The 23,580-nt window shown below is 43.5% G+C and overlaps 1 long non-coding RNA gene and 3 gene segments (V, D, J or C); 3 read left to right on the top strand and 1 right to left on the bottom strand.

The window, feature by feature from the left end:
- Positions 1 to 1,985: 1,985 nt before the first annotated feature.
- LOC134459445 (Ig heavy chain V region 6.96-like) lies at positions 1,986 to 8,695 on the top strand. The segment is given in 2 exon segments: positions 1,986 to 2,031; positions 8,382 to 8,695. Coding segments are annotated over 2 exon segments (360 nt in total).
- Positions 8,696 to 13,069: 4,374 nt separating this feature from the next.
- Positions 13,070 to 15,223, top strand: LOC134459436 (Ig heavy chain V region BCL1-like). The segment is given in 4 exon segments: positions 13,070 to 13,149; positions 13,290 to 13,607; positions 14,532 to 14,811; positions 15,205 to 15,223. Coding segments are annotated over 4 exon segments (666 nt in total).
- Positions 15,224 to 16,041: 818 nt separating this feature from the next.
- LOC134459426 (Ig heavy chain V region 6.96-like) lies at positions 16,042 to 16,506 on the top strand. The segment is given in 2 exon segments: positions 16,042 to 16,081; positions 16,190 to 16,506. Coding segments are annotated over 2 exon segments (357 nt in total).
- A 4,109-nt stretch (positions 16,507 to 20,615) lies between these two features.
- Positions 20,616 to 21,813, bottom strand: LOC134468850 (uncharacterized). The gene is made up of 4 exons (XR_010038907.1): positions 21,591 to 21,813; positions 21,397 to 21,493; positions 21,255 to 21,318; positions 20,616 to 21,182 (listed from the first exon to the last, which is right to left on the bottom strand). It is a non-coding gene; the product is annotated as an uncharacterized LOC134468850 (long non-coding RNA).
- Positions 21,814 to 23,580: the final 1,767 nt, after the last annotated feature.

Genomic DNA, 23,580 nt, shown 5'->3' with positions numbered 1-23,580 from the left:
CGACGCACTGGGAGAGGAGACTTTTCACCAAAGAGGCCTAAATGGCGCATTTCAGCATTATTTTGATAAAAATTGCGGATATAGCATCCTGACACCCCCGCAAACCCATACAAAGCACCAAAGGACCATGTAAATTTCATGCCATGGGAACTTTAACTTAGCCTGATGAGTTTCTGCCGTGTGAGCGTCTAATCAGCAGGTTGGTGTCTATTACCGTAGTGTGTGTAGGCTATACCACGTATGAGTAGGCTACATGGTGTCTCTATTTAGTAATTTCATGTAGGTCTACAGTGTCTAGTTAGCTATTTCCCATGTGTTAGTGTAGCCCATGATTAGCTATGATTTGCCATTATGTTGCATGCAGTCATAGCCTACGTTTCTAAGGGGCAGTGTTGTTGGGTTTTTTGTTGTTACATTTTTAGAAACCACAACTTAAGTCACAATTACAACCTCCTTCATCACAATTACAAGTAGTTTACAGCTGTGAAGCTCATAGACCATAACCTCCCAACTGTGAACTCCACAAACTTCAATATTGTGGACTTGTAGGCCTATCATGCCAGAGTAGGCCTATTTTAGATGCCCCACAGTGATTCCTACACATTTCTAAGGATCAATCAAAACATTTTGAATAACCTACACATTTGAATATGCTGGATCCTGTTCAAATGGATACACTTGAATATGGAAATAATTGAGTATGGCTGCATTTAAGATTTTTATTGAGACACTCATGTAGGCCTAGGCCTATTGCATATCGCATAGCCTATTTTGAATAAGACATTTCAATATGCGAGGAAGAAAGACACTGTTTATGTGTACTTTTGCTTATGCTTAGGGCTACATGCTATGGGTTACTGAAGGCACAGGCAAGGTGTGCGTGTGCGTCTGTGCGGGCGCGCGCATGTGAGTGGGTGTTTTGTTTTGGGAGGGGGGGGGGGGGGGGGGGGGGGCGGGGGGGGGGGGGGGGGCACTTGAGGTTTAGTGCCCAGGGGCATCACATTACCTTAATCTGGCCCTGCCAGAGACAACAGCAAGAAGCAGCTGTATCTGCAGATGAACAGTCTGAAGGCTGAAGACACAGCTGTGTATTACTGTGCTCGAGAGACACAGTGACAGAAGAGACTACAGAGCTGAACAAAAACTCAGAGTTCCTCAGGCATGAGCCACTCAGAACAACAGTCAGTCAGACAGACAGACAGGCAGGCAGATTCTCTCTCTCTCTTTTCATGCAATTGAATCAGACATTGCAAGTCATTGTGTCTTTCAATTTCCTGTAATGAATGTTAAGGATCATAGTATCTGATAGAACACTATTACAGGATTATAGTAGGCCTACCTTACAGTACACTGCCATAGAAAGGCATAAGGTGAGAAAATGAGAAAAGTGACTTCAAAATTTCTATTTTGTCTCTGCCCAAATAAAAGTATAATAGAGCTCCTAAAAATCGACAGCTGGTTGTTAGTAACTGCCATAACTATATTACTACTTTTAGTAATATATGTTAATTATCAAACGGTGAAAGGGAGAATAAAGGGATTCATTCAAGTAGGCTATTAATATTTTGACACAATGGGTGCCCTGCAGTATGCCCAAAAATTAACAGCTGGTTGTCAGTAACTGCCATAACTGTATTACTACTTTTACTAATATAGCCTATGTTATTCATCAGATGGTGTGGGAGAATAAAGGGATTCAAGTATTAATATTTTTGACACAATGGGTGCCCTGCATATATCAATGAAAAAGGATGGTTAAAAATGGAACACATTTGATTTTTTTTATTTTTTTTTTTTTAAATCTGAGCTTTGCCAATGTTGAAGTCCTCTGCTCTGAGTCATGAGTCTTTGAGTTAGTTCAGTCGTATACACCATAAGGAGGAGGGGCTAATGCAAAAGGCCTTATAACCACAGTATATGTCCACCCACAGCAATACACACTCACACTCTCACACACCTGAGGACTTCACCTTTTACTGGGCAACATGACGCTCACTACAGCACTCATAGTCACAGCTCTGTGCTGCACTGGTAAGGGCGTAGGTTTGGCTTGAGCTTTGGTAGGGACAACTTCAACCAAAAAAAAAAAAAAAATTACATAGATTCTTTATCTAGATTAATCTGACTGGTAGCCTATTATAAAATTAACCTAGGCTCATTCAATATAGGCCTATGCGCCCTACCGAAATAATGACTAGGGCCTATAAGTAAGGAAGACTGTTTCTTAAACCAGGTGGCACATTAGACCAGAGCTCATATCCTTTCCCCAAAATTAACAGTGCTATACAGTAAGTGGTACATGTTCAACACAGATAATTCTATTTAACATTTATTTAAACAAAATTGCTTCAACGACTAAGCATTTCTAATGGGCCTGGACAACATAAAAATGGGGGGAGAGAGAGAGAGAGAGAGAGAGAGAGAGAGAGAGAATAGGCTATCTGTATCTGACTTTAAAAGGGTAGCGGCTCCTTTAAAAACGTAGGCCAGGCTACTCTTGGGCTCCTCCTTTCTGTAAACGCAGTCAAGCTCCATCAAGACCGAGCGCCTTTGTCCTGAGAGAATAAACTACTGTAAAGTTATGACTTGTAGAATAAAGGGATAAACCGTGTTCTCAGTCGGAGTCTTTATTTACGTGGCTTCATGGTTTGCCTGTTACACTTGTTCTGGTGTCTTGCGTACAGTTCATGTATTACAGTGCCGTAACCACCACACTGCCACCCAGTGGTCATATGATATCATTACATCCTCCTTTCTCTGAGGTTATTCAACAAGTTAATAAAATGGGCCAACAGCCGTTACACAACTAGACATGGATGCTTAACCCACATCATTCCGAAGTATCATGAAAAATTGACAACTAACATACATCAACTTAACATTTCATAACATCCCCCTTTCTCCAACATTAATCAATAGAGTGAAATAGAAGTGAACTCGGTGGTCTCATCCGGACTGGACCTGTAAGTGAAACAGTAATCATACAGTAGGCATATTCAGAAATAGAAGTGAACTCAGTGGTCTCATCTGGACTGGACCTGTAAGTGAAACAGTCATCTCATACAGTAGGTTATATTCAGAAATGCTTTTACTTTTTTTTTTTTTTTTTTTTCAGGTATGGACGGTAAGTAATGTTAGTTAATAATAAACCCATCTGTAACTGTAACAACAAAGGTAAGTTATGCATATGCAATAAAAAGGATATAATCTTGATTCAAGTCCTTTCACAAGTCCATCAGCACTCTTGATCTCTTAGATCTGCTGGACTTGCGGCAGACAGGTGCATCTGTCTCTGGTGTAGGTGTCTGCTGCTCTCCAAACTGGTGTGTGTTGGGAAAGTTCTCAAATGTCTCTTTTGTTCTGAGCAGGCACCTGCGATTCCTCCGGAGTACCTGCCCGTCCTCCGTTTTCACTGCATACGACCTTGGGCCCACCTCTTTGAGCACCACTGCTTTTCTGCTCCATGAGTGGGGCTCCTCGATTCTGACCACGTCGTGTTCTGAGAGGGGTTCGAGACGTCTGGCTGTCTTGTCGTGATGCTTTTTCTGTACCCATTTCAACTGCATGTGCTTTTGTTTGGGCACAGTGTTTTTCTTTCTTGGCATTTGTGGCAGCGTGTTGCGCAGTTTGCGGTTCATGAGAAGTTCTGCGGGGGATGCTCCACATGCCAGAGGAGAAGACCGATAGGTCAACAGTGCCAGGTACGGGTCTGATTTAGTCTCTGCAGCCTTCTTTAGAAGTCTCTTAACGATCTCAACGCCTTTCTCTGCCTTTCCATTCGCCTTTGGATAGAGGGGGCTTGAGGTTGTGTGATGAAACCCATACTCCTCTGCAAATCTCTGAAACTCTTGGCTGCTATACTGTGGGCCGTTGTCACTGTGGACGACCAGTGGAATGCCATGTCTGCTAAATATGCTTTTCATGCGTGTGATAACAGCACTGGCAGATGTGCTGCTTAGCTGCACTGCTTCGGGATAGTTGGAGTGATAGTCTATCACTAAAAGAAAGTCTTTTCCATTTACGTGAAAGAGATCTGTTCCAACTTTTTGCCATGGCTCTGTTGGCATTTCGGGGATCAACATGGGCTCTTTGGCTTGCTTGTATCTGTGTTTTAGGCATGCCTCACACTTACTGGCCATTGTCTCGATGTCTCTGTTTATCCCTGGCCAATAGACAGCATCCCTGGCTCTTGCTCTGCATTTTTCTATGCCCAGATGCCCCTCATGGATTCTGTTCAGCATGTCTTCCCTCATAGATGCAGGGATGACGATCCTGTTCTGTCTTAGCAGTAGGCCATTTGACATGCTCAGCTCTGCCCTGATAGAACAGAATTGTGGAAGTGTCCCTTTTTTCCAACCCTTTTTGAGTTTGTCTGCCACTGCCTGCAGTGTTTCATCCTGCTCTGTTTCTTTTGCAATCTTCTTGAGCACCCTGTCCGACACTGGGAGGGAGGAGACAACTAAGTTAATGTGCCTTTCAACCTCTTGGGATGATTTTGTTTCTGCCTTTCTATCTGGCGTGACTGCTTGTGGCGGTACAGGTGCTCGGGACAGTGCGTCAGCTAAGACTATGTACTTTCCTGGTGTGTAGACTAAATCCATGTCATATCTTTGTAGCCTCATCATCATACGTTGGATCCTGGGAGACATGTCATTCAGATTCTTTTTGTAGATGGAGATTAGTGGTTGGTGATCTGTTTCACATGTGAATGTAGGCAGCCCATATATGTATCCATGAAATTTGTCACACCCAAACACTAATCCCAGTGTCTCTTTCTCAATTTGGGCATACCTCATTTCAGTTTCGGTCATTGATCTTGATGCATACGCGACTGGTCGCCAGTGGCCAGCATCGTCCGCCTGGAGCAGCACGGCTCCCAATCCGTCTTTGGAGGCATCTGTGGAGAGTTTGATTCTGCGAGAGGGATCAAAGAAGGTAAGTACTGGTTCTTTAGTAAGTGTCTGTTTAAGCGCCTCCCACTCTTTGTCATGTCTGTCTGTCCACTCGAACCCTCTGTCTTTTTGCAGCAGCTCACGGATGGCTACTGTTTTTGCAGACAGATTTGGAATGAACTTGCCTAGGAAATTCACCATTCCCATTGCTCGTAGAACTCCCTTCTTGTCTGTGGGGGCTGGCATGGCGAGAATAGCCTGGACTTTGTTGTGATCTGGCTCTACGCCTTCCCCGGATAGCTTGTCACCCAGGAATGTTATCTCTCTGGCCCCAAACTGGCATTTGTTTTCATTTAATTTTAGCCCGCTAGACTGAATTCTTTTCAGGAGGGTCAGCAGCCTGTCATTATGCTGTTGTAGTGTTGCGCCCCATACAATTATATCATCGATGAAGACCCGGGTGCCCTCTAGTCCCTCAATGATTGTTTCCATCGCTCTATGGAAAATTTCGGGGGCTGACTTAATTCCAAATGGCAGTCTAAGAAAGCAGTATCTGCCAAATGGTGTGTTGAATGTGCAGTACTTGCTACTCTCAGGGTCTAGTTTCAGTTGCCAGAAGCCATGTGATGCATCTAGTTTGCTGAAGAATTTTGCCCCTGCCATCTCACTCATGATCTCTTCTCTTGTTGGTATCTGGTAATGTTCTCTTTTAATGTTCTCATTGAGATCTTTGGGGTCTAAGCACACTCTTAACTCACCATTGGGTTTCTTTACACATGTAATGGAGTTCACCCAGTCCGTCGGCTCCTCGATGGGCTGAATGACTCCCAGACCCACCATTCTGTCCAGTTCCTTTTTCAGGCTGTCACGGAGTGGCGCTGGTACTCTCCGTGGTGCGTGTATGACTGGCTTGGCATCACTTTTCAGCTGGATCTTGTATGTGAAGGGCAGTGTTCCTTGCCCTTTAAACATCCCTGGAAATTGGCGCTCTATGTCTTTTGCTGTGTTCATGTTTGGCTCAATTTCACTGTTGAGCTGGAAGACTCTCTTCACTAGCCCCAGGTCCTCACATGCTCTGTCCCCCAGCAATGATTCGTGATCCTCTGGAACCACAACAAACATGAGGTGTTGTGCTTTGCCTTTCCCCTGTATTGTCAGCCGACACACCCCCTTGGTTTCAATTGGCTGGCCATTGTATGTTTTCAGTGGGACCGTGCGGGTCTGAATTTTTGGCTTCTCTGTCAGTGCTTTAAGGTCTTTTACACTTATTAGGTTGGCCTTTGCCCCTGTGTCCAGTCTGAACACTACTACGGCTCCATTGACTAACAGAGGTGCCACCCATTTATCTGGCTGCACCGCATTTACTGCCAACCCTTTCTGTTCTCCACTGCCAGACTGTGTTTCCTTTGCCCCATCACGGACCATGTACACAAATTCTTCATCACTGGGCTCACTGTCTTCATTCACTACATGGACATTACGGCCCTTCTCCTTTGACATACACATTCTGGCATAGTGGTTCAGCCCGTGACATTTGGAGCATGTTTTTCCAAAAGCTGGGCACTGTCTGGGCTTGTGCTGGCCTCCACATCGTGTGCAGGTAAATTCTCTGTCTCTAGTCCTATCTTCTCTGTCGCCGCTCCTCGGTATTTTTCCTTTGCCCCTAACGTCCCTGAAACGATCATTCCCGCGCCACTGTCCTTTGGAAACAACATCCACGTCCCCATGCATTTGCGCGGGCTGCTGGGCTATTGCTAGTTCTTTATCTTCGCCATCAAATTTTTCAGCATGTTGCTTAGTTAACTCCCTTGCCTGGCATATTTGCACAGCATTCTCCAGTTTTAGGTCGGCCTCACTCAGCAACTTTTCCCTGACTTTCTTGTCACGTACCCCAAACACAATCTGATCACGTATCAATGAATCCTTCAATGCACCGAAGTTGCATGTTCTAGCTTTTAGCTTGAGGTCGGTGAGGAAAACATCGAACGTCTCCCCATCCCGTTGCATCCGAGATCTAAAGATGTACCTTTCGTAGGTCTCATTCTTTTTAGCCAGACAGTGATCATCAAACTTCTTCAGTACTACGTCTAACTTGTTCTTGTCTTCCCTGCCGGTAAAAGTAAACGTATTGTATACCTCTATTGCTTCCGTCCCTGCAAGAGTTAGCAAAAGTGCTACTTTCCTCTTCTGAGCGGACTCCTCCACATCGATCGCTGCCAGGTACAGCTCAAACTGCTGTTTAAACGTCCTCCAGTTGGCATCAAGGTTCCCTGTAAGCTTCAGAGCCGCTGGTGGCTTTATTGCATCCATTCCTGGTACCATGTAAAGTTATGACTTGTAGAATAAAGGGATAAACCGTGTTCTCAGTCGGAGTCTTTATTTACGTGGCTTCATGGTTTGCCTGTTACACTTGTTCTGGTGTCTTGCGTACAGTTCATGTATTACAGTGCCGTAACCACCACACTGCCACCCAGTGGTCATATGATATCATTACAACAACGACCCTTTTTTGCCTGAAAATATCTAAAACCTTACTTTTATTCTCAGAATGCCAGAGCAATCACAACTTGAAATGAATTCCTTTTGCCAAACTTTGTTACAACATGTGGCACACGCGGCAAACCGACACGAGCAAGCATAATCGCATTTAGCTATCGAGTAGTTTGACAGTTGGAATGTTACGCTAATATGGCATGCATTGTGTGAGGTCTGTGGATAGCCACCAGGCTACAGCAACTAATTCAAACGGGAGCATCTCCAGCATCTTCCCATGACTTTCTCATTCATTCATTCCCATGTTTATTTGCATCTGCCAGGGCTTAATTGATGGCTACAACGAGACCGTTAAAACATGCACTCGAAAAAGACAAGGGAGGGTAGGAGGATAACACGTCTTACCTAAACACCGAACAATTCAACACATGCATAGATGACATCTAACTAATGGGGCTGTAGGCTTAGGCCTACTGTTGAGGTAGCATAACTTCTTATGCCAGTCGTCCTTTTCTTTTTTAGTATCTCTGAGGCTCATAAATGTCAAATTCAGAAGGAAACATGTACGCCGTTTGAGTTTAATTCCAATATGAGACAGATGCATTCACTTTTCAGTACCACCAGCGTGGACCACTGCTTCCGCCTGGCCGCTTGTTGCAGCCAATAGCGGCATGGGTCATCATAGCTCACTAACTAGCCAATTTAAAATGTTTTTTAAATGAATGCTACCACTGCATAGTATATCGAAATATTAAACTAATCAATGTAGGTTTCCGTTCAGTTATTATTTTTATTTTTTTCAATTAATATGTCAAAAATTGGTCGGGACTATTTTATATCCCTTGAATATTGGTTGTGACATGTCACGACCGTCCCTACCCAAATCTACGCCCATGTTCACTGGTAAGATATTTAGAGTCTACAGGAGCAAGTGACTTGTAAAACATGTCCACTGTTATGTAGCATCTATTTCATGTGTTTTATGTCTTTTCCCAGGTGTTTTGAGTATGACCCTGACTGAGTCTGAGCCAGCGACCATCAGTCCTGGAGGATCTCACAAGCTGACCTGCACAGCTGCTGGATTCACATTCAGTAACTACTATATGGCCTGGGTCAGGCAGGCTCCTGGGAAAGGGCTGGAATGGCTGGCATACATCTCCTCTGGCAGTAGTTACATATACTACTCCCAAAATATCCAGGGGAGGTTCACCATCTCCAGAGACAACAGCAAGAGTCAGGTGTATCTGCAGATGAACAGTCTGAAGGCTGAAGACACGGCTGTGTATTACTGTGCCCGACAGACACAGTGACACAAGATGCTGCAGAGCTGAACAAAAACTCTGAGGCACTGAGGCATGACAGAGCTACTCAACAATAGACACACATAGCCACTAAGCGATCTGTCTGTCTGTCTGTCTGTCTGTCTGTCTGTCTGTCTGTCTCTCTCTCTCTCTCTCTTTCTCTCTCTCTCTCTCTCTCTCTCTCTCTCTCTCTCTCTCCCCCACCCCCCCCCCTCCACACACACACACACACACACACACACACACACAGCAATGCTTTTATGTATGCTATAAATTAAGGTGTCCGGTCATAAAACCATTATACATGAAACATTCACATTTTCAGTCGGCATTCAATGTGGTTAAGAAAGAAATAAAAAATATGGATAGAATTATCTATCGAGAATTTAAATAAGTTTTTTATAGCTCACATCAACGCTACAGGTTAATCAAAGGCAGATGACATAAAAAGCTTTTTTTTTTTTTAAGTAAGCCACTGTTGGGGCCATTCTAATTTCAATAGAAAGCTAGCTCCAGCAATTGGCAGCATAATGGCTAATGCCATTTCACCCTGCCTGGATGTTGCCCTGGGCACAATCAGCAGAGACTCTGAAGACCTAAGAGACATATTTTAAAGATGACGTATGACCCACCTGTACTGTAACCTACTATACTGTATCCTCCTGTACTGCACTGTACTATACTGTACTGTACTGTACTGTACTGTACCTGCTCTTGATTACCTTTACGTACATTACACTACATTAAACTTAGCTGATACGTTTATCCAAGGCGACTTACAGTTATTTTAAGTACAGGGCATTGGTTACTGTGCCTGGAAAAGTGTGGGGCTAGGAGCCTTGCTCAAGGGCCCTTCAGCCATGGAGTGGGATAGTGAGTGGAAGGGTGGGATTCAAACCAGTAACCATCTAATCTAAACCCTCTGAACCTTAACCACTACACCATGTCTGCCCTCACCATATCCTAAATAAAGAGCAATGGGAGAAGTAACAGACAGTGGGACCATTGCTGCTACTGACGGGCTACTAGACCATCACAATGGCTACAGGACAGGACACTGAGGATAACAAAAGCATTACTCATACTGTAACTGTGTTCCACCCTGCTTTAATTAAAACTACAATCTTCTTACTTCTATTTTCCCCTCTTCCAATTCTAACCTCCTAATTGTACGCCATTGTATTTTTGTTCTATTCTATTCTATTCTATTCTATTAGGCTATATTCTATTCTATTCTATTCTATTACAGCATTGTAATATAATATAATAGCATTGTAGTACCATATCACCCAGGAAAAAAACTGTTGTTCTTCTGCAGGAGCAGGAGGGGCTGTTATGCAAAGCAAGAGGCTTTATATATATTATACTGTAGCCTACAAAAACACTCATAACTCAGCACCAGCTTACAACACCAGAGACATGCATTACATTAGTAAGCTGATTGTGCTCTTTCTGTGCATATGTGGTAAGTCTTGATGTACCATAAATATGTATATGCAAGTGAGAGAATGGCATTGATGAAAGTGAAGTGATTTTTTTTCATGACCTCTTTTCTCCAGGTGGGCTCAGTCAAACCCTGATTGAGTCTGGGGCAGCCCTTGTCCAACCTGGAGCATCCCATAAGCTGACCTGTACACACTCTGGGCTTGGTAGTGCTCCTTACATAGGCTGGATCAGACAAAGCCACAGGCAAAGGTCTGGAATGGCTAGCTCTTTATGACACAAGCACATATTATTCACAAACCGTTCAAGGGAGGTTCACCATCTCCAGAGACAACAGCAAGAGTCAGGTGTATCTGCAGATGAACAGTCTGAAGGCTGAAGACACGGCTGTCTATTACTGTGCTCGGTACCCACAGTGACAGAAGAGACTACAGACTAGAACAAAAACACTTCCCTCACAAAGAGGCATTCACCCTTCACTGTCAGTCCTTGGGGAGTCAAGCAGAGAATATGGCGGATTTGTGTCCAGTCATTATGAAACTGTCTAATGCACTGCAAGCCATTCTTTAACAGGAACATGTTCACGCCAATACATGTACTACATTACAGGGATTTGGATATGGCATATGAGATGGTTTGTGTAGTAAATGTTAATAGGCTATCAGTTATCACAAAACACTGTTGTTTTATATTTAGTTGAACATGAAAATGATGTGATGTGTACATGAAATGAATACATTCATGAGGTCCTCTGCTTCTACCTAGCCCTGGATTTTCATTTGGTGTGTCTTTAAGAGGAACCCCATTTCCAAACTCAGTACACAGTACAGAGTTTGGAGCAGACCATTGTTCAGTAACACTTGACGTGAAGCTGGCATCATACGTTGACATAACAGTGTCGTAATGAAGTCATTTATGTGTCATAAGCATTATGTCAACGTCATACACATTGTATGACTGTCATTAAGTGACCCAGCCCTGGCTTTTTGTTTGGTTTATCTTTAATAAGGATCCCATTTCCCTTTCAGAATCTAATATGCCAGCTAGCAGAACCATGAATGCTTCCAGATCTACTAAACCAGCACACAGACCATGATACCAGAACAGACAGGATTACTGGAATGTCAGTAAGACCACATCCTCAGCTGTAGTAATCTCAGCCCATCTCATACTATGAATGCTGGCAAACATGATGTAACATTCCGTCTTTAACATCACTTGATCACCATCTGAAAAGGAATGAATACATTGTATTCCTTCAAAATTATTGGAGAATTAAGTTCAATCTATTAACATACTTCACATGAAATAAACCTTCTTATTGCAACAAAAGAAGGGCATAACAATAATGTAGCCATGCATGTGCACTCAATCTTTCTTATGGCCTCTGGCCTGCATGATTGTGTAGTCCTGTGGTCCTGTGAAATTAAGTGTAAGAATGAGTCCCTAATATTGGCCATATTTTGAAGTGCAGAGTTTTGTGCCCTTTTCGTACACAATTGTCGCCATGTTGGTTACGTAATTGAAGGACAGATCTGTCAAAGTAACTGCAAATTCTCTGTATTAAAAGAACAGTTTTGATTTGGATGACATTCCCATGTGAATAAGAGAAAGGATTAACAAAAAAATGTCAACACAACAAACAGTGTTCTCCACGTTGAATTGTATTTTTGCAGTCGATTAACTATGATGACATACGGCAAATGTCATTTTGGATAACTGCAACGGACAGAATGTGATTTAGAATGATATATATAGGCCTATATATTTTTTAATGCATTTCTGATAGGGGCCTACGAGTGAGTCAGTTCGGCGCCGCTAATTATGAGGGGCCCCTTTAAGCCAAAAGTGCCCGGGCCCCGTTTCTCCCTCAGTCCAGCCCTGACTGCACCCACAAATTTCGTCTACTGTCTCTGAGGACGGAAAGTATACACTCAAATTCAGTTCACACACACACACACACACACACACACACACACACACACACACACACACACACACACACACACACACACACACACACACACACACACACACACACACAGTACAGAGTATGCAACAGACCAATGTTCATTGAGTGAATGCAGAAGTCACATTACAAGGAGGAGGGGCTAATGCAAAAAGCCCAATATCCACCACAGCATACCTGTATGTACCCTTACAGGGCAGGCAAATCAGGCAAATCTGAAACATGATCTATGGCCTACCTGTTTCTCTGTGTTCCAGGCATGAGAGGCTGATTTATCTGTTGACGTCACAAGAGGGCTGCACAGCTTCATCCATTACCTGAAATCCTTCAAGAACTCAACTCATTCATCAGCTGGATGTGAGGGGAAAGGGCTATAGTGAAGAATACTGTTTGTTCAATTGGCTTATTTGTCACATGGCATTTTAAATTGTATTTCAAAGCTATAGACAGGGTCACAATAAAATGTAATTTTGTCAGCCACTCAGAGGGCCCCTGCCAGGGCTCTGGAATGATCCTACACAAAATGACCCCCCTGTTCCTACCAGGCCCTAGCCCTTGTCTTGGACCAGAACCATTTTCCTCCTAATATCCCATATTTGTCAATAAGCAGCATTGATTTTGGAAATAAAATCGTAAAATCATACAGTTGGAATTTAAAATATAAACATGCTATAAATAAAATATACTGCCTAATTCATTTATTTATTTTAAAAGGAGGGAGAAGAATTGTTTCTATAAGATTTCTTGGTGATACACTTCTTTAGGCATTAAATTAGCATAATGACAACCACCGTTGTGACATTTTCATTTCCAAACTTAAATTGGGCTTAGTGCTGGTCATGATTATGCATCCAAAATTGCTCCAAATGGTAATTTGTCATGCAAAACCTTCCCCAACAGGCCACCCCCATGAGAGTTAAAAGAGGCTGGTTCCTCTGGTGTTGATGTCAGTAGACGTTAGCAAAGTGCTTTACATGAACTGGACACCTGCTCTGCTACAGCATGACTCCCAGACCCATCTCACTACTGCTGTTACTGGCAGCTGCATCCTGTGAGTCTGAAGAACTGGTGAAAGTGGAAAGTGGCAGGGGCAGAAGACAGAGTTGTACAATTGACTGCCATTTAGAGAAACATTATAGCCTACTACACTTCTGTGAAGTGTATTTCTCCTAATCTTTCTCTTCTCTCCAGATGTGCATTCGGCTATTGATCTCACACAGCCCAGCTCAATGGTTGTCAGGCCTGGAGAGGCCATGACCATCAGCTGCAAGGTGGCTGGATACTCTGTTGCTGACAGGTACGCCACAGGCTGGATTCGACAGCCTGCAGGAAAAGCATTGGAGTATATCAACCACATTTGGGGAAATGATAATACCTACCAGGCAGAATCCCTGAAGAGCAAGTTCAGCATCTCTAAAGATGGCTTCAGCAACACTGTGACTCTGAGAGGCCAAAACATGCAGCCTGGAGACTCTGCTGTCTACTACTGTGCCAGATACTATGGCCACTGTGATATCAACTAGTACAAGACTCATACAAAAACCCAATCCCATGAAGATTTCTCCCAGCTAGTTCCCTATTTAGCCTACAGAGGGCAGTATATGCATAGCTACAGCGGCTCTGAGCTACAGTATCCGCTTCATTGCTGACACGCAGATGTATCCCACAGAAGCAGTTCACCATTGTTTTGGACAATGGGGTTAGAGACAGGTGCCATCATTTATAAAACCAACAGTCTTTGCACCACTACATCCAAACAATAGTCACATTTGGCTTCTTCTCCTTAATACAGTATTATGTAGAGTAAGCTGAAGGGAAGGGGGTGGATAAGTCAGAGAAGCGAGATGCAGATCAATAACTGAACCAGTCCCATTCGCCTATGAGGACTCAATGAGGTAGGGAGAGACTTTTTTTTAAAGTGGCAAGCCACAACACAATTACTGCTAGGCCTGATTCAAATCATTCTGTATCCCTTTGTTACAGATTCCTCCTATTGACAGTTAATAAAATCAGAGAAGCACACCACCTACATATAAGAGGCTACAATATTCAATGTCATAGTCCAGAAAAGACTTTTTCTGAGACCCAGTACTCATGAGTTACTCGGGGCAAATTTGTTATTGTAGTGTAATTATGTTCAGGTGATGTTCAATAAAACATTGAAAACTCCCTGTCCTACTTTACAAGTACATATCAGAGAGGTAGGAGGAGCTTATGCAAATCACAAATTCCTACATAAGAACATGGTTCAGATGCTTGAAGATCCAGATCTTTGACAAACCTCCTGCAACCCTTCAATATGCACTTCATAGCTCTTCTTGTGCTTTTAGCCGAATGGGTTCCAGGTGAATGTGTGATTTCTCACAACAATGGAACGTTTTCCCTGAATTGAAATAACCCAAATGTTAACGCAATTTCTTTTTTTTCAAACAGGTGGATACTGCCAGACCCTGACAGAGTCAGAAGGAGCTGTGGTGTCACCTGGAGGATCGTACAAACTCACCTGTACGGCCTCTGGGCTGGACATCAGCAACTACTACATGGCTTGGAATAGACAAGCACCAGGAAAAGGCCTCGAGTGGCTTGCACTTATGCATGGTGGTACTATTTATTATTCACAAGCTGTTCAAGGAAGGTTCACCATCTCCAGAGACGACAGCAAGAAGCAGGTGTATCTGCAGATGAACAGTCTGAAGGCTGAAGACACGGCTGTGTACTATTGTGCTCGCAGACACACAGTGGTGGAGATGATTAGGGAGATGTACAAAAACTACATTCATACAGGACCTACTGCACTTCATTTGAAACAACCTAAACACACATAGGCTACAGTAAGCAGCGCTATATTTACCAATTACAAAAGTGAGCCTACTGTATGCCTACAGTATATAGGCTAAACATACTATGTCTATGTTTATGTATTTATGTAGCCTATTTACATTCACATTTACACCTTTAAATAATAAAAAGAAACAGGATTTCGTCAAAATTGTGTGATTACAGGTAATAGCTCAGTAGCTATATGATGATCTGGACGAGACAGGAAAGGGTAGCAAGGGGGTGGCATTCATCACCCCTGACGGCTGTTAAATTCTACTCTCAAAAGGACGAGGCAAGGACGCTGAACACACGCACGCACGCATGCACACACACACACAGCACTGATTTTGTGTCTAGCAACATAGGCTACATGAAACCATGAAACATTGAATTGCTATTGTTTATTTATTATTCTGTTCTGAAACAACTAACTTGCAAAGCTAAATACAGTATGTTCCAGTTACGATGGTGCCACCAGAGGGCAGCAGAGCTATTCTATGTGTGTATTCTATATCTATCATTATTGGATTCATGCAATGAATTTCATGCAATTGAATCAGACATTGCAAGTCATTGTGTCTTTCAATTTCCTGTATGTCATGTTAAGGATTAGAGTATCTTATACACTACTCTGGGATTATAGTATCTTACAGTACACTGCCATAGAAAGGCACCTCACCACAGTGTGAAATTGACAAAAGTGATTTCAAAGTTTCCGTTTTGTTCTTTGCCCAAATAAAAGTATAATAGAGCTAATAAAATTAGTAACTGCCATAACTGTATTACTACTTTTACTAATATAGCCTATGTTATTCATCAGATGGTGTGGGAGAATAAAGGGATTCAAGTATTCATATTTTTGACACAATGGGTGCCCTGCATATATCAATGAAAAAGGATGGTTAAAAATGGAACACATTTGATTTTTTTTTTTTTTAATCTGGGCTTTGCCAATGTTGAAGTCCTCTGCTCTGAGTCAAGAGTCTTTGAGTTAGTTGAGTCATATACACCATAAGGAGGAGGGGCTAATGCAAAAGACCTTATATCCACAGTATATGTCCACCCACAGCAATACACACTCACACTCTCACACACCTGAGGACTTCAACTTTTACTGGGCAACATGACGCTCACTACAGCACTCATAGTCACAGCTCTGTGCTGCACTGGTAAGATATTTAGAGTCTACAGGAGCAAGTGACTTATGAAACATGCATGGTAGTTCTACCTTTATGTATCATCAATGTAATGTATTTTATGTTTTTTATTAGCTGTTTTGAGTGTGACTCTGACTGAGTCTGAGCCAGTGACCATCAGTCCTGGAGGATCTCACAAACTGACCTGCACAGCTTCTGGATTCACGTTCAGTAGCTACTGGATGGGCTGGGTCAGGCAGGCTCCTGAGAAAGGGCTGGAATGGATTGCAACCATCTCAAGTGATGGAACTAGTTACAAATATTACTCTACTTCTGTTCAGGAGAGATTCACCATCTCCAGAGACAACAGCAAGAGGCAGGTGTATCTGCAGATGAACAGTCTGAAGGCTGAGGACACGGCTGTGTATTACTGTGCTCGATACCCACAGTGACAGAAGAGACTACAGACTAGAACAAAAACACAACTTCCCCCACAAAGAGGCATGTCACTCTCAGTCCTTGGGGAGTCAAGTAGACAATTGGTACGTTTACATGAGGCATTTAAATCCGATTTAACTCACTTTAAATCTCATTAAAACTTAATTCCACTTTAAAAACATCATGTAAACACTTACCGAACAGGATTTAAGTTTATTCCGATTTAAACTTAAGTCCGATTAAAGTGGGTGGTTTATTCCTCTTTTAAATCCGATTAAACACGTTCCTCTGTCATGTAACCTTTTAATCAGAATTACAATAAATCCGGTCCTTCCACGCATGCTCGTTGACCACACGATGGCGCCAAGAGCCCGTGCTCTTTGTCAGTGAGAAAAAGATGGCGGCACTTCCTGTTGATTTTCACATGAAAGTTTTGCTTAATTTAAAGTCCCTAAGCGACTATAAATGTTGTGGCTTCCATATATTGATGTAAAAGTGCCCCACGAAGTAATTAAGCACAACAAAGTTACTCCACATCACCCTTTCACCAGTTCGTTTTTCTAAGCTAGGAGGGTGCTAACTAGCATTTGAAAGAACCAGACCCAAAGGGGATTTTACCAGCCTTGAGTCCACTGAGGGAATTCATTTTCGGGCTGAAGATAAGCTTGTGTCCCAGTAGTTCCCCGGAGGTTTGGCGACCACGCCCCCACGCCTTATTTGGCTCACTCAGCACGTGCGTCCTCAGTCCAATCGCAATGCTTTATTTTCCCCAGACGTTTAATCGCATTTAAGTGAAATTGCCATGTATACACGTCGCAAAATAACTCTTAATCCGATCTACTTAAATCCGATCTATTAGATCCGATTCAAAAACATCATGTACACGTAGCAAGTGTGGCAGATTTGTTTCCAGTCATTATTAAACTGTCTAACGCACTGTAAGCCATTCTTTAAAAAACAGGAACATGTCCACACAAATACATGTAGGCCTACTACATCACCAGGATTAAGATTTCGCATGTGAGATGGCTTGTGTTTTAGCAAACATTAATATCACGTTAATATAATAATAAACGTTAATATGAAAATGATGTGATGTGTAATATGAAATGAATACACGGATGAGTTCCTCTGCTTCTATCCAGTCCTGGCTTTCCATTTGGTTTGTCTTATAGGGACCCCATTTCCCTTTCCTAACACAAAGTCTAATATGCCAGCAGGCAGCTGGCAGCACCATAAATGTCTCAAGATCTAGGCTACTAAACAAGCGCACAGACCATGATACCAGAACAGACAGGATTATTGGAATGACAGTAAGACCACATCCTCAACTGTAGTAATCTCATTCCATCTCATATTATGAATGCTGGCAAACATGATGTAACATTCCATCTTTAACGTCACTTCATCGCCATTTGCAAAGGAATGATAACTGTCCCTATAGGACCACTATACTGGACACATGTATGTAGTGTTCCACCAAAAGTATTGGATAAAAAGTAAAATCTATTGACATACTTGACATGAAATATACCTAATGTTTATTTTGGCAACAAAAGAAGGGCATAACAATGTAGCCATGTGTAACAGGGTGGTGTTACAGAAATTAGTTTTACGACTACGCCAGTCTCTGTTGAGGGTGAGACAGCCCTTTCAGTATACATTTCAACCAAGTTCCCCACTCAGGATCAGTTAAGAACAGACAGAGAAAAAGGAGTCCCATGTGCTTTGTATTTATTTTCAGTATTCTCCTTTTAAATGCATCTCATGTTCATTCTTAGATGGCAAATGCTTGACATGAGTTAGCAACCATGCAATGATCTGTGCAAAGAGCAATAATTTCAAATGTACAAATATACAGGGCCTCAAAGAGGGCAAGCAAGAGAAGTACACAGCAAGCGATCACAAAAGAAATGAATAAAACAACCACATGCAACACACAGAAGTAGTAATTGAAATAAACAAAAGAAACAAAGTAAACAAAGTTGCTGTTCCTCTGAAGCTGTTTGGCTACTGTTACAGCATCTTCTTGCACTGCACACACACACTGGAAGGATTGGTTCCCCTCAAAGATAGCCTATGTACTATTGGACCAAATCTTGTACAGCACAGATAAAAACTACTAGTTGTCACATCTACTCATCATTTAGCACATCTGGTTACTATCTAAATCACAAACATCTAGCACATACAGCAAAGAGCATATGGAGCATGGACGGTTGCAGCAGAACAGCGACTCTCCCTTGACCAGTGGAACTGTGAATAAATCCACCTGTAATACAATAACCCATTACTAATTGGCATTGGGAAATCATCGAGACGGAGGATGGAAACTCATACTTACTGCAACTGTAGGATGATAATGAGTAGCGAGCTCACTGCTTGACAAGGCCAACTCAAACTGCCCACAAAAGAGTGAAGGCAATGTCAGTCACTAATGCAAAAATGGTAATTTATGCAGGAGCACCAATGAAACAGCCTACCTTCAGCAGAAGTCAGTAACATTCCAGCCAGTTTTCACCAAAGAACCACACCATGGGAGAGATCCACCATGGAGCGAGCTACCAGCAACGGAGCGAGCTAAACCCAGAACATGGCCACAATCAGTCATCAAGTACAGACTAGACAACGAGAACACCGGTACACCAATGCATTACTATTAGTACTCGGTGCTTACCTTAAGTTGCAGGGCCCTCGACAACTTGGCTCCCAGCTACCTGGAGCCCTGATGCCAGCCACCACCAGGTGCTTGGCTACAACACAACAACAGGAAGGAAGACGGGGCCCTGTCACGCACCATGGGTCTTTATACCAAAATAAAAGTCCTGCCAGTAATGGGCCAGCCAATCACAGACAAAGGACCAAAATCAGTCAGATTGAGGGGTGGAGCCCAATCTGCCACATTTACCCCCACCTTTTGTGTCGGCGCCTCGACGACAAACCGATTCAAATCATGGGCTCCCCCACTGCAAGGAATCTCAGGGAACTAACCAACCTATACAGGCATTAGTGTGGCTAAAAGAGAGGGAAAACGCCAGTGGGCCCAACCTCTGGTACAGAGGGGACCCAGTGACCGTAAAACAAGGAGACGTGCCAGTCCAACTGCCGCCATCTGAACATGCATACTCAGTGGACCCAACCTCTGGTACAGAGGGAACCCAGAGAGACAGTAAAACAAGGAGACCCGGCAGTCCAACTGCCGCTATCCAAGAATGCACAATCAGTGGACCCAGCCTCTGGTACAGAGGGGACCCAGTGAAAGTAAACAAGGAGACCCGGCAGTCTAACTGCCGCTACCCAAACCATGCAGTCAGTGGACCCAACCTCTGGTACAGAGGGGACACAGTGACGGTAAAACAAGGAGACCCGGCAGTCTAACTGCCGCTATCCAGTAACACACAGTGGACCCAACCTCTGGTACAGAGGGGACCCAGAGACAAAGTAAAACAAGGAGACCCGACAGTCCAACTGCCGCTATCCAAACATGCACAGTCAGTGGACCCAACCTCTGGTACAGAGGGGACCCAGTGACGGTAAAACAAGGAGACCCGGCAGTCTAACTGCCGCTATCCAATAACACACAGTGGACCCAACCTCTGGTACAGAGGGGACCCAGTGAAAGTAAAACAAGGAGACCCGGCAGTCTAACTGCCGCTTTCCAATAATGCACAATAACCCCCAACCCTGCTGTGCTAGCCTGCCAAAGGTGCTCACTGCTATCCCATAACCAGGCAATCAGGTCTCACAGTTGCTGCATTTCCTCCTCCGTCTCAACGATGCCACCAATACCAACCTATCAATACCGCGACCTTGGGGTGGTCTCGCCAAGCTGATGGAGGATCGCTGTTCTGCTGCCCAAGAGTCCAAGCCACGCCAATCCCGAATAACAGCTCCTAACAAAGAAAACAAACAAGTTATAACACCAGCAAACACGATGGAACCCTTTATCTCTGCTTTAAAGACTGTTATCCTGCCGACTACGCCAGAATGTAACAGGGTGGTGTTACAGAAATTAGTTTTACGACTACGCCAGTCTCTGTTGAGGGTGAGACAGCCCTTTCAGTATACATTTCAACCAAGTTCCCCACTCAGGATCAGTTAAGAACAGACAGAGAAAAAGGAGTCCCATGTGCTTTGTATTTATTTTCAGTATTCTCCTTTTAAATGCATCTCATGTTCATTCTTAGATGGCAAATGCTTGACATGAGTTAGCAACCATGCAATGATCTGTGCAAAGAGCAATAATTTCAAATGTACAAATATACAGGGCCTCAAAGAGGGCAAGCAAGAGAAGTACACAGCAAGCGATCACAAAAGAAATGAATAAAACAACCACATGCAACACACAGAAGTAGTAATTGAAATAAACAAAAGAAACAAAGTAAACAAAGTTGCTGTTCCTCTGAAGCTGTTTGGCTACTGTTACAGCATCTTCTTGCACTGCACACACACACTGGAAGGATTGGTTCCCCTCAAAGATAGCCTATGTACTATTGGACCAAATCTTGTACAGCACAGATAAAAACTACTAGTTGTCACATCTACTCATCATTTAGCACATCTGGTTACTATCTAAATCACAAACATCTAGCACATACAGCAAAGAGCATATGGAGCATGGACGGGCGCTAACCCAGTTGCAGCAGAACAGCGACTCTCCCTTGACCAGTGGAACTGTGAATAAATCCACCTGTAATACAATAACCCATTACTAATTGGCATTGGGAAATCATCGAGACGGAGGATGGAAACTCATACTTACTGCAACTGTAGGATGATAATGAGTAGCGAGCTCACTGCTCGACAAGGCCAACTCAAACTGCCCACTAAGAAGAGTGAAGGCAATGTCAGTCACTAATGCAAAAAATGGTAATTTATGCAAGAGCACCAATGAAACAGCCTACCTTCAGCAGAAGTCAGTAACATTCCAGCCAGTTTTCACCAAAGAACCACACCATGGGAGAGATCCACCATGGAGCGAGCTACCAGCAACGGAGCGAGCTAAACCCAGAACATGGCCACAATCAGTCATCAAGTACAGACTAGACAACGAGAACACCGGTACACCAATGCATTACTATTAGTACTCGGTGCTTACCTTAAGTTGCAGGGCCCTCGACAACTTGGCTCCCAGCTACCTGGAGCCCTGATGCCAGCCACCACCAGGTGCTTGGCTACAACACAACAACAGGAAGGAAGACGGGGCCCTGTCACGCACCATGGGTCTTTATACCAAAATAAAAGTCCTGCCAGTAATGGGCCAGCCAATCACAGACAAAGGACCAAAATCAGTCAGATTGAGGGGTGGAGCCCAATCTGCCACACATGCATGTGCACTCAACCTTTCTTATGGCCTCTGGCCTGCATGATTGTGTAGTCCTGAGGTGCTGTGAAATTAAGTGTACTGTAAGAATCCGGATGAATGAGTCCCTAACAATGGCCATACTTTGGAGTGCAGGTTATGTAGTTGAAGGACAGATCTATCAGAGTAACTGCTAATTCTCTGTATCAAAAGGACAGTTTTCATTTGGATGACAATCGTGAATAAGAGGAAGGGTTAACAAAAAAAATGTCAACACAACAAACTGTGTTCTCCGCTTTGAATTGTAGTTTTGCGGTTAACTGTGACGACATAGACTGAATGTGATTTGGAATGATACTGCACTCACAAATTCCACCTACTTTCTGAGGACACAAAGTACACTCAAACTCAGTACACACACTGTAAGGAGTTTGGAGCTGACCACAGTTATTACAGTATATTATAATCAACCGTCCCAAGAGAATGCAGGAGTCACATTTCAAGGAGGAGGGGCTAATGCAAAAGCCCAATATCCACAGCATATCTACCCCCACAGGGCTACACACACACAACCACATACACATTCACGCAGGCACTGAAGTCCATGAGCTACTTCTCAACATGAGATTCTCAACAGCGCTCATGATTACAGCCCTGTGTTACACTGGTAAGCCACTCAGAGACTTGTGGAGATGGTGATTTTTTACAAAGCTGTCAATCATCTCAGAATATTTTTAATTTTCATGTCGTTGTTTTTCATGTGCTCACTCACAGGTGTTCTGGTTGAAAGTGTGACTCTGACTGAGTCTGAGCCAGTGGTCATCAGTCCTGGAGGATCTCACAAATTGACCTGCGCAACATCTGGATTCACCTTAAGTAGCCACGGAATGGCCTGGGTCAGACAGGCTCCTGGGAAAGGGCTGGAATGGCTGGCATACAGTGGTAGCAGCATATACTACTCCCAAAATATCCAGGGGAGGTTCATCATCTCCAGAGACAACAGCAAGAGTCAGGTGTATCTGCAGATGAACAGTCTGAAGGCTGAAGACACGGCTGTGTACTACTGTGCTCGGTACCCACAGTGACACACAACCTGATCTCCACGGGATCTGTGTCCTCAAGCACGGATTTTTTAACTCAAAATCTGTGTCTGGGAGGACGGATTTTGCTGAAATTCCGTGTTTGAGCACACAGATTTTTCCCCCATTGAATCTCTATGACAGCCGGCACCTGTGATATTCACACGGATGTTTTTTTCAATCATAACCGCGACCTCACCTCGCATTGCAGTGATCCAGCAATGAATAGTCTAACAGGAATCTGGTAGCTGAAGCTTTATTCTGTGTCAAAGGCACAAACTGCATCGGATTTAGCAGGTCATTTTGCAGAGGGCCGCCTCGAAGACATTCCTTTTGTTCGTGGATTTCCCCGCTTCCGCGATGGGCGCGTAGAATTTCGCCCATTTATGTTCATAGTAACTCCATGACTGGCACAATCTGTGATAAGCACACGGACTCTTTTCCCGTGTCCCAACAGACGGATTTTAAATCTAGCCTATGACAGCAGGCATCTGTGATATGCACACGGTTTTTAATTTCTTTTTTTAAAATCATAACCGACCTCACCTCGCATTGCGCTGCACCCACAATGAATAGTCTAACAGGTAGCCTATTTATTCTGTGACAAAGACTCAGATGTAGCCGAACCTAACAGAAAACCTACTTCGGATTTAACAGGTAATTTAGCAGGGGCCGTCTCGATGACGTTCCTTTGCTCGTGGATTGCC

Source organism: Engraulis encrasicolus, chromosome 2 (assembly GCF_034702125.1).
Source record: "Engraulis encrasicolus isolate BLACKSEA-1 chromosome 2, IST_EnEncr_1.0, whole genome shotgun sequence".
In the NCBI taxonomy this organism is placed as follows: Eukaryota; Metazoa; Chordata; class Actinopteri; order Clupeiformes; family Engraulidae; genus Engraulis; species Engraulis encrasicolus.
Note: the sequence above shows the minus strand (reverse complement) of the source record. Positions and strands in the feature narration are given on the sequence as shown.